Source organism: Cryptomeria japonica, chromosome 10 (genome assembly GCF_030272615.1).
Source record: "Cryptomeria japonica chromosome 10, Sugi_1.0, whole genome shotgun sequence".
NCBI classification, from domain to species: domain Eukaryota; kingdom Viridiplantae; phylum Streptophyta; class Pinopsida; order Cupressales; family Cupressaceae; genus Cryptomeria; species Cryptomeria japonica.
In genome coordinates this window covers 559,367,679-559,380,230 of record NC_081414.1, presented here as the reverse complement: position 1 = coordinate 559,380,230, position 12,552 = coordinate 559,367,679, and the positions used below count along the sequence as shown (strand labels likewise).

The 12,552-nt window shown below is 37.7% G+C and overlaps 1 protein-coding gene across 3 annotated transcripts in view; it reads right to left on the bottom strand.

Moving 5' to 3' along the window:
* Positions 1–12,552, bottom strand: part of LOC131060739 (pentatricopeptide repeat-containing protein At2g41720) — a 349,323-nt gene that overhangs the window by 18,868 nt on the left and 317,903 nt on the right. For all 3 annotated transcript variants that reach the window (XM_057994104.2, XM_057994103.2, XM_057994102.2), the window contains one exon: positions 12,041–12,161. In XM_057994104.2, coding sequence (XP_057850087.2) covers positions 12,041–12,161 — 121 coding nt within the window. The remainder of the gene's footprint in view (positions 1–12,040; positions 12,162–12,552) is intronic.

The following is a 12,552-nucleotide window of genomic DNA, read 5'->3' as shown; positions in this document are numbered from 1 at the left end:
CAGAGATAAGAAACAATCCGGATTCACCTTCCCCATGATCTTGGGTGACCTCGATGTGCATTTCAAGAATTCGGTGCAAGTTGACGAGTAATTTGCTGAATTAGCATCCTATGGTCTATAGGAACACTTCCCAAGGAAGTGTTTCGATCAAGACAATTTGGCAAAGAGAGCCTATGGCAGGTGCTATAGAGCAAAGGCATCAATTGAGGATTATTGGAGCAACTGTTCCGATGACTATGAGGTCCAACGACGTGAGTATTCTAGGCTAAGTGTGCAGCAAATGCGGCTTTATGAGTACCGTCAGGTCCCAGATCAGGTAACAAATTATGGCAATTGCTTGCAAGTCCAAGAATTTGAGGTAGTTAAATACCTCTTGCCTGGCATTGATTGGTCTCAGGATCCAATTACTGATTTTGAGGTGTCATGGAAGCTCCAAGAAGGTATATTGATCACTGGTTATCCCAGCAAATCGAGAAACTAACCCATGAAGGGATTCAATTTACATACAATCTGATGGGCAGTCTCGATTCCCAGTCTTCGGAGGATGAGGGAACCTCAAGCGCACCAAAAGAAGAGGTTGAGAAACCTGGAAAGAAGAGGAAGAAAGCCAGAGCCAATAGAGGGACTTGGACATCAAAAAGAACCAGAAGAGAAAAGATCCCTATCAAGAGGCCGGAAGTTAGTTCGTCATCCAGGGACCCCAGTTCGGAGGATGATGTAGTTGAACTTGACTATAAACCTGCTTCGCCTTCCCAGAGTGATGTTGATGCATTCGAGGCTTATAATCTTCGGGCACAAGATGAGCCAGATGTAGAGGTAGGGATTGTTGGCTTCGATGAACCTAAAAACCAAGTTGAGGAGGGAGAAATTCCACCTAATCAAGAGGCTGGTAAGTGTGAGCTCACACAGGGAAGTTGGCATGAATTACAATTGAATAGCGCCGACAAAGATGACACCACTGTTGAGGGAGAGAAAAAGGAAGATGAGACCCAGGAGCCCAATAAAATTGAAGAGCAACCATCACAAGGGGATGCTCGGTAGTTGTTCAGCGAGGTAGGGGAAAACTCAGCCATAAGTAAGGGATTGGATACTACGTCCGTTCCTTCTATGACCAATCAATTGCAGATAGGCAGTGAGCCAACTGAAGCCTCCAAGGAACAAAGTGGGAATTTGGCAATAACATCTGGACAAACCATCCCTCAAGACTGGTTAATTGCTCGTGCACAGCGGAAAGCAACTGTCAAGCCACCTATCAACTTGGAGGATATTTTCTCTCGCATAGGAGAGATAAAATCCAAAGGTAAGAAAAAGCCGAAGACCTACTCCCGGATCACTAAGGATGACCAAAGGAACCGCACCATTCATATCGCTACCCCGCCTACAGATAAGCCAACGGATCAAATAGCATTGGTCGATTATAGTATTATGACCATCTCGATAGGGCGAGCCACCAAAGAGCAATAAAGGGAAGAGTTCAAGGATTCCGTGTAGAATATGCTCAGACAACTCGACGAAATGACTGCTGAGAGAGACATGTACCGAGTTTGTGCTGAGCAAGATGAGGGATACATTGATCACCTGCTGAAACCATTGCAACATGCCCCTGAATCCCATGTTCCCCCATTGGCATTGTCACAAAAGACTACAATCGAATTTGAAGGAGTGCATGATACCGCCAAGGCCGTCAGGGAATGGATTCGGGACATTAAGGAAAAGGGAGAGCGGATCATTGAAGATGTAAAGGAAATGGCCCACCATCGAGAAACCATTCTTGTCAAATTGTTTGAAGTAAAGAGGGAGTGTTTTAGGGTCCATGAGGTGATTGGTACAATTCTTCCCCTCATAAGGGCTCTTTTCTAGACCCACAAGTAGATTCCCACATTGTCCGCTATCCTAGATCCCTGTGACATCAACACTTTCAAGGAATGGTACAGAATTGCCAACATGAAGAATGACACAAAAGATACCATTAATAAAGAGTAGGAGGAATGCGAGGAAATTTTGAAAAACATGAGGGATCTTGGTGGAAAGATACTCAGATCAATGGGGTCCTGGGCTGGAAAAATAGTTTGTCTGATAATCAAGTACAACCAAACTAGGAGGATAGATTGAGAATTGATAAGGTCGCATACTCCATGGAAGACCTAGAATTTGCCAGTGGGTTGCATACGAACATATTAAGTTTTGAGGCTCATTGGTCCGACTGGAAGGATGGGTTAAAGCATGTGGATCGCCACTTGGAGGGTATGCAATATAAAATACGCCATCCTCCTATGCCCCAAAGCATGGTGTTGTTTCAGCTATGCATCAGATTTCAGGAATATGTTCGGGCAGAGTGTACAGCAGGTCGGGACATCTAGAAGGAGTATTTGCACAACGAGGATGAATTTTCGGAAAAAGGGTCCACAACAAAAAAGGAGAAAGTGCTTTCCTAAAAGTGCAAGTTTCTTTTTAAATCTTAAAAAGCACTTTTTAGACATAAAGTTCATTTCTAACTACCAAAACAGTTGTAAATCTTGAGCTCCGTGCATGTGCACTTTTTGGAGCAGCTTTTTGGGTAGTTATTGTTTCTCCTTTTGTTGTTGCTGATATTTTGCCTCCCATTTATGGGTATAGGCAGTTTTGATAAAGGATGAATCTAGCCCCCTTGATTAAGTTTAAATCTTGGCCATTCATCCATTTCTGGGAATTCTATATAAAGGAGTTTGTTCCTCCTTTGTTGTAGGCAGAAAAAAAAGATTGTTGCAAAAACTCTAGCGAAATATATACAGGATTTAATGGAGGTTAAAGCTGTGTTTGTTTTACTGTGAGTGCATGGTCCTCTTCTCCATTTATTTCATATTTCTGCAACTGTATTTACTTTCAGACAGTTATTTATGCATGTATTTGATGGAAAATCTTGGTTCATACCATTAGGAAATAGTTGATTATTGTTTCCTTTGCATGGTTAGTCTGAGCCCCTTTTGTGCTAAGTTCGGTTATTAGATTTGGATGAATGGGTGTAAGAGTCTATCATTCGTATCTAAATAACTTGAAAATTCAAAAGCCTTGGATGATTTCACTAGTTTTTACCTAGTTGTGCTAATTAGCTGGCAAAGTAATTTCTAGTTATTTTAAGAATTCCGTCTATGTGTTGAAATATGTTGTCTTAGTTAAATTAGCTAGCTGTTCTTATTCACTCTTTATCCTTATCCCTCCTTTTTTCCTTTTTTCATTAAAGAAACCCTCCAGTCGAGCTGAAATGACATCAATTAGAAGCAAATCAGATGATATAGGACTGTAAAACTTTAGGGAACTTGTACGAAACCAATTCCGTCTAACCGTAAGTCCCCTTTGTGTTTCCAACAAAACACATCAACTACTAAGCTATCCTCCAATCAAGACCTGACAACCGAAACATTGAGGTCCTCTCCATTGATCAAATTAACACAACATTAGGGATTTCCTTATCTCAAGAGAGGATAGGATTCTTAGCATTTCTATTCTGCGTTGGCCGGATGGAGTCGTAGTTCCGCGACTTTAGACACGTCAACACAATCCTTGACTTCAGTTTGCTCACTAGTTAGGATATTAGCGGGGCTTGAAGGGCGATAGCACAATACAATATTGCTAGGGACAACAATGCCTAGATTGGACACTAGTGTGCCCAATGGACTACAACACGTCGTGCTATTGTACCTCTAGTGTGCTAGTGTCCTAATACGGTGCCATAGTCCCTTGTGGCCATTCTTGACTAATGGTCTTGTCCAACAAGGTTTCTAGAGCCCCAAAAGGGCAAGTTGACCTCATCGAAGTTGTCGTTAGGGCTTGGAGAGTCAAGTGAGCCTCTAAGGTGGTTTGAGTGAGTTGTTAGTGAGCTACAATGGTGTCGATTGTATCCATATGTGTTCAAGTCGGTCGAAAGCCGATCGTCACACTTAGGATTGAGGAGAAATCCTAATTTGGTCGAGTGAAGTCTTGTAGCTTCATGTGATGTCATGAAAGGGTTGAAACCCTTGGTTGACCTTGTCTTAGGAGCCCTGAGCTTTCCCCTATAGTTGGATGTCATTTAGGGTCTTCAATCTTGCGCTCATGTGTTGTCGTAATGCGACAAGATGTCGTATGCAAGCTATCAGAGGTAGTGATCTTCACATCGGGTCATAAGAGTTTGTGCTCAAGTTGGTTGGCCTAATGTGATGTGGATTGGAGGTTGATTATTCCCTCATCCCATCTTGGTGTTGTTTAGTGAGAGGACGCAATCATGATATGTGTCAATTGTCATTGTGGTACTGTCTCTCCTCTCTCTGTACTGTTGTTCTTCATGGTGAGTGGTGTTGATGTGTTTTTTATGACAGCGTCTAACACAAAATAAAGTTACCAATGGTCACTTCACTCTCTCTTGATCAAAGTACGATTACATGCTAAGATTGTAGAAAGTTCAAACAATTGACTCCAAGGTTCCTTTATGCCACGGACGTGACTCAGTTGGTTGATGTGATTGCTGGTAATCCAAGGGACCTTACGTTTGGATCGTTCTTTCACTTATTTGCTGTGGCTGGAACTCCATCATCAGATATGGTAAATTTGCAATGCTTTTGCTTTGAATGGACTAAAATGAACTGAAAATAAAGGGGAAAGGGTTTAGAAGGATTAAAATCTATTCCTAAGGGCAGTGATATCAACAGTTAATGCTTTGGTGGACAAATTCCAAATAAACCAAGCTCTGCTTCGCCAAGATTAACTACAACACCGCAAGAACCGATGCAATCTTCTGAGGATGTTGAAGGATTTTCAAATCAAGAAAGTGCATTTGAATACCCAAAACGACACAATCCAAACGACTGTCCACAATCGAACTTAGCACAAGTCTAATGGCTCAGGCTAACTTTACACTACAACTTACAATCAGCAAGATGCAAAAAGTATGAACCATGGAAATTCATCAAACACCATTACATTCTCCATTGAAATCAAAGCACTTTATCTAACGACTAAGAAAATAAAATTCTACTCTAAGTGAGGAAGGTGAAACCATGCGAGTCTTGAAAAAATAACTTAAGTGGACACCATCAGAGAACAATGTTTCACTGTTATTATCTCAAAACTTATCGTAACAATTTCATACAAGTCTCCCTCCTTTCTTACAAATGAGGGGGGTCACCCCTTTATATAGGCTTCAAGCCCTGGCTACATGCAAAACCCTAATTAGGGTTTCACCCTAGAAGATTCCCCACTCAAGATGCAACAAGGTGGGAATCAACTATTAATGCCCACTAAGCCCATATACAATTAATTCCATCCCATTACAATTAATTACATTCAAAAAGTGCCCATTATGCAATGAATGTATCCTCATGCAAAAATCGCCCATGATGCCACAAATGCACCATCATCTTTTGAATGTGACGGCTGCCATGCAGAAGGAATCTGCCATAATGCCATAAATGTGACGGCTACATGCAAAGAGATGCTTCATTAATTCAGCGTCCATTGACTTGGCTGCCACTTGGCGAGAAAACCTTGGAGAGAGAAAACATCAAGAGAAGATTTTTCTTGAAGTTTCTCAAACTTTCCTTGCTCTGGAGGAGATTTTCAACAATTTTCCACCATATCCTATTATTTAGGAATTTTCACAATTTTAGGGTTTTGTTCTAGGAAAGAGAGAATTCTCTCACGAATCCATATCTTCAAAAATTTCTAAATTTGGACGTCATTTGAGCCCTGAAACATGGATTTTTTCAAATTTGAACCAAGGGGAATTTTTTTGCTTTTTCATTTCATTTCTGACCTCCAAATTCCCCTTTGCCTCGAAAAATCTTCATCCTGAACTTGGGCGTGGAATTCACTTTGCATGGTGGAATTTCATTATTTTGCACTTCTTCCATGTCTTAGTCGTTTTGAAGCTCATCTCTATGGATTTCATTATATCATAGTTTTCTTTGATTCTCTGTGACAATGGAGTTTTAGAATTTGAATCTTCCCTAGGGCACAATTCCTCATAAGGCAAGGAATTCATCCTTTTTTCATATTTCCCATTCTTACCTCCATTTGGCACCTTGGCACCTTTACTCACTCATGGGCAGTTTTTTACATAGGTGGAGGAATTCATGATTCTTTCAATTCTTCCCCGACCACTCCACTTGGGCGCCCTCCATAATTCCTAGGTGACATTTCTCCCTTCTGATGGAATTCCTTCCATCTTGGACTTTCCTTGATGCTCCTTCTTTGACGCCTTAATCCTTCCTTGAGCGTTATTTATACATGAAGGAGGAATTTTGCAATTTCTCATCTTTTCCTTCACCACCTCTCTTTGGCGCCCTACCTAAGTGTTGGGCGGAATTTCCCTTAGGTGGAGGAATTGACTATTTTTCTTTCCTTCCAAGCATACTACATTTTGGTGCCCTTCCATGTCCTAGGACGGAAATTTCACCTAGAGAAGGAATTCCACTATGTTGTGCATCCTTCCTTGACCCCTCAAATTTGGCGACCTCTTGAGTGGTGGGGGTGGATTTTCACCATGGCCAAGGAATTCACAATTCTTGCCTCCTTCCATGACAACTGAGTTTTGGCGCCATTTGACCTCCTAGGGCGGAATTTTGTACTGGAGGAGTAATTCACTTGTTTTGCAATCTTTTCCTTGTCTCCCTTGTTTTGGTGCCCTTTCTTGTGCATGAGGAGATTTTTCACTAAGGCATGGAATTCATACTTTTTCCACCTCTCCCTAGAGGGTCCATTTTGGCGCCCTTCTCTGGCTTGGGACGGATTTTTGATGGTGAGGAGGAATTTAGCAAATTTGGATTTTTTCCTTGCTTCCCTTAGTTTTGTGCCCTCCATCGTCCTTAGGCGCCATTTTGACTTGGGCCATGGAATTTCAACATTTCCATGGATTCCTTGCACCCCTCAATTTGGTGCCCTCCACACTGTTTGGGCGCAATTTTGACTAAGGAAGGAATTCATTGATTTCTCATCTTTCCATCTCCACCTGAGTTTGGTGCCTTGGATTTCAATTTGGCATGGGTGAAGGAATTTCACTTGTCTTGGATTCTTCATGAACTTAGATGAATTTCTGAGCTTCTTGTTGATCAGGCTACCATATGTGGACTTGATGTGATTTCCAGACTTAGATGATTTTGCATGCTTTTCACTTCTGGAATAGGAGTTCCATACTTAACCATTTTTTTGATCCAACTTGTTTGCCTCCCGACTCTTCCGGATTTAGAAATGATTTTCAGAAACGTTCCGTCTTTAGCGCCTTCAGGGATGAACCTGCCAAAATAGATTTTCCCAAATAGTAAGTGTTTCAAAATGTTAGGGTTTGGACTAAACAGGTCAGGAAAGCACTTACTAAAAATAGAAATTACTAAAAATAGTAAATTTTATTTTTGGCCAAATGAAGACATTTCGGGGCTTAGTAAAATCCCTAAAAAACTGTTTTCGCTCAAATTTTACTGGGAGGTTCCTTGAGGGGTCTTGATTCCAATGATATGTTCAGTTTTTCCAAAACCCTAACAGAAACCCCTAAAATCTAGGACTAAAGGCAGAAACCCTAAAATTGACAAAACAGGCCCAAGACTTCATCAAATTCACTCAAACGAAAAGTAGACTTAATCAATTCAATCCCCCAAACACCTGTAAAGCAAAGAGACTGGAGAGACTGTTGCGAGAAGACCCAAAAAACAAAGCCAAAAGACCGAAGGGGCCTAAAAAGAAGGGGGTCCCCATTTGCAATGGGGCAATGTGTGAAAAGGTCACAACAAGTGATTCCATTGTTAGTTTTCTGTTGTTGTCACCTCGATGGTGTAGTCATGTTCAACTATTTGTGTTGTGGTTCCCCTTGCGACACTTTGGTGCATGTTGTCATACAAGTGCAACATGTAGTATTGTATCTTTGTCGTTGGAGTTGTTAAGTTTATCTTTGGAATGTTTTAAAAAAAAAAAATTCCAACTTTTCCAGGCTTGTTTCCTTAGGGGTTCCTTGGCAAGGCATTACATCAGACTTCGAACAGGCGAAAACCCCTGGACTATGCTGAATTGTTCCAGTGACTGATATTTTAGGCTGATTTTCAAAGAGGCAGATCTATAGAGCCTCCTGATCTGGACTCCGAAGCTTTGTATTGACAAAGACACCTTTAAACTAAGGCGCCTTTCTCCATAGTCCAACATATTCTACTCCAGATTGATGTCACAAGTTCTTCTATGTCTCCTATTTCTAGATTTGTAATTTTGTGTTGGCTTCCAATTTTGTATCTTGTTGTTTATGTTGAATGTTATCTATTTTCTATCCCTTTACCTGGATCTTGCATATACAAAGGTTGGAAATGGTAAATGAATAAGTACATAGTTTGTGTCCTAGGCTAGGATCCATTTCCACATTCCACCACATTTCATTTTGGTGAACTTGACTCTTTTTGCATTATTTTTGATTTGGATGTTCAGATGAGTTTATTTTCATAAAATTTCTATATTTAGAAGCATTTATTTCTAAAATTTATTGCTTGTGTACTTTCATTCATTCATTAATCACCATTTTTCTATCTCATATTGCTTAATTAAGTGGTTAATTGATCATATCATTGCTATATCACATTGTATAAGCAATTTCTTAATCAATTGCATAATTGCTAAGTTATCGATTTGGGTTTGAGATCGGGTTTGAGGACGCAAACCCGATCGCGGTTTCAGGCAAATCGTTTTTTGCCTTTTGGGTTCATGGGTTGGGTTTGTCTGTACATGTGTGTGTGTACATATTATATGCAAAAATTTAAAGAAATATACAAAATTACAAATCAAAATACATTTAATAGTATGCTACTTGATCATTGATCAATGCCAAATGCCAATTGATAGTTCAGAATTTCAATAATATCATATTATGTCATATACTCATATGCCATATAATATATATCGATGTATCATAGATTCATATATGTCTAGGTTAACAAATTTTTTCAAGTTTTTCAAGATTTTTTTCAAAGTTATATGTCCAGGTTCACCCGGGTCTGGATAGGGTTCACCCCAGGAGCCCTGGGTTCCCTAGGGTGAACCTTGTCCGAACCCAATGCAAACCAAGACCCACATGGACCCGGTCCAAGTTAGGGTCTTCAGACAGGCAAACCCAGTAAACTGAGGATAATTGTTATCATTTCATATCATTCGAATAATTGGTTAATTGATTGCATCATCATCATTTATATTTGCAATTAATTTTGTCAATTAATTAAAGGTATTCCAAGCATAAACCACTTCCCTTATCTTTACCTTTACTTTTCCTTTATTGATTTCTAGGGACAATTGTGTGTTTTGGAGTTTATATTTGTTTATGAGTTTTATAACCCATTGTTCTAAATCTAAGATTCCTATGAGAAGAAGTTATAGATTCATGGCTTCCCATGCTTTAAATGGTAATTATGTTGAGCCTAAGTTGCATGATAACTTACGATAAATTTGAACTCTTGATTAAGGTGCATGATAATTTCACTTGCCCCACCATTGGTTCCATCACCCTTCCAGCTGAAGTTGGAGCTAAATTCTTAGATGTTCCTTTTAACATTATCCCTATCTTGGACCAATTTTGTGTGAAGTTGAAGTTGGATCTAAATTCTTAGGTGTACGAATAGGGAACACAATTTATGAACACCTACCCCTTCACTTAAGTTATAAAGTGACTTTATAAAAGAACTCTCAAGTGAATAAATCAAATCTTATTCTGTCAACTTAGAACTCATCAAGGCACTAAACTAGAAAGAATTGCACTCTGAACTGAGAGGAGATAGAAGTCAAGACCAAGTGCTAAAAATAGAAACTCTACCAAAATACACTAAAAAGTAAAAACATCTGCTAGAGCTCTTCTCAGGACACTAAGTCCCCTAACCACATCCACTTGGCCTACCAGATACCAGGAATAGGCTAATAGGAACCTGAAACTAACTAGGTGCAAGAAGGGGACAGTCCAAAAGATTAATGCATAGGATAATTTAATGCACTAACAATATTCTACAAAGAAGACAAAACAATGGAAAAGGAAATAAGAGTTGTAATTTCAGCCTTAAGAGCTTGTGCTCAAATCCACTCAATCTTCCATTTAATTATTTTGATTGAAGTTGATTTAACTGCTTCCACTTTAAAGTCTCAGATATCTAGTAGGTGGTTCAAACTTCTCAATATTGCAAACTGAGTGATCCTAGATTATTGGTAATGCTTATATCTACCTTAAGAGAAAATTTCAAGATAAATTATGTAGGAATAACATCGAATGGGAAACAGCCCAGAATCCATTAAGAAATCACTAGTTAGAACTTAAAATAAAATGATTCAAGCGACATGAACAATTTGGAAACGGGAATTTTAGTCATTACCCAAAATTAACATGGGCTGATATTTTGTTACATAATATTTTTATCTATAGCAAACTATTGAACGTATGACTGAAAGGATGGAACAAGTTTCACTCACAAATAAACTAATGATATGCAATAGTATAGACAATAACAAAATCAACTAATAACTAAGTTAACAAATTGCTGGAAAACTAGGCTGATTTTGGGTGCAAAATATCCTGGAATCGGAGTTTGCATGAATTGGTGAATAATCAAAGGGTTCAAAAATTTTATCTAAGATTTTGTTGGCTTTTCAACTCTAAAAAACCCTAAGTGACATTCTTTATTCCCAAAAAATTAAAAACCTCAAACATTTTGGTCTGCATTCTAAATAAAAACCTCGCCACCTAGAAACTATGAATAAAAAATGATCATTTAAACATTTTGTTCACCTTCCATTCATCCAGGTTGCTTTTCACCTAACATGTAGTTTATATAGGTGATAAGCGTACGTCATATGGAAATAAGCTTTTCTACAAGTGATAGCAAGACCTTTAGGGTATTTCCTTATTTAACTCTTAATTCAAAACAATGACATCTAACTTACAAGAAAAATTTTAAAATTTATATTTATTGAAAACTTTATAAGGGACATTTCTTAGATTTATTTATAATTTTTATATGTTTAATATATAATTTAAAATAATTTAATAATTAGTAGTAAAAAAAAATATCATTATATATTATGTTAGTGTGGCATTTATTTAAACCATATGTAATAATTATATAATAAAAGTATAAATTAAAAAAATTTAAAATTAAAAACTTGTATTCTTATAAAGCATTAATATATATAACTATATTTATTTTTAATTTATAATTAATAAATTTAATTTTAACATGTATTTATAATTTTTGTATGTTGTTTGAATGGATGTACCCAAACAAATCTAGTTCCCTCCAAAAAGATTTCCATACTAGTGTATCATACCCATGCACTCGATTTTAATTCCGACTTGGCAACTTAGACTAATAGTTAAACCAGATTAATAATAACCCTAAGCCATCTCCTAGCCACAAGGATTTTATACGTCTTTGACATGACAACAATTGATATATACCCTATATAGTTATATTAACTAAAATATTAATATTTTTAATGAAGGTATCCTCTACCTTTTTATATGTTGGCCACGTGATGAGTTATGCATCTCATATTAATGAACATTGAAAACCCAAAACACTGTTCCCATCTAATGAATCAAGAGTTGGACATTTTCTAGGATATAGGACAACTTCAAACATGTTAGAGATAGTCTTGGTGCTTCGAGACTACAATAAGGACTCGACTAGTGGCACCAATGCATTTCATTTATGTTCACTAGTCATATCTATGAGTATACAGATATTTGAAACCTTGAAAAGAATGGCATTTTCAATAATCGTGTTTGGGCCTATAGTAGCTGAACATGAGAGATAGTTTTAAATAAATGTGATGGATATTTGAAATATAAGAATGGTAATTTTGCAGCATGTAGATACTAAAAATGAGAATAATTACTAAGCAAAAGCCTTCTCTATTTGCACCATAGGCTTGTCGCATTTAAAAAAATAAAGGGAGATGTTAAGGTAAGGGAATTTTGATTGGCAAACATTACAAATAAAAATATAAATCATGTTCTATGAGGAATATGATAATTATTACCAAGCTTCAAAGGAAAAACATGTACAATAAGGTAGCGTACCAATTTTCTCTTGGACAAGAACAATGTACTCATCATTGCCCTCATTCTCCAAGCATTTGAGAACCTTCTTGTACATGTTGACTTGAGGTTGTATACTCGAACTTTCCAACCAACTAAGAATCTGTGGTAGCGTCAGAAGTATCAAATATGAAGAACAGTAACCATAAGTTATCCATAATTAAGAAACGATCACAGTTGAAAAAAAATGCACTCTTTCAAATGAAAAATGAACATTAATTAGAAAGCTTCGCACATTCATCTATACAAAACATTATCAATTATCTGCACATATGATCAAATTAAGAAATGATTTTTCATTCTATGGAACATGATTTTTATTAGTTTCAATACAAGTTTCTGAAATTATGAGCACTCAAGAGTTAGGTACTTAGAATTGAAATCTTCAGTTTAGCTTCAGTTTAGCTTAGTGATTCCAATTACAATTATTCAAGCATAATTGACCAAATACACTCAATTTAATGGGGCATTATGCAAATCGCTTCCATCAGACT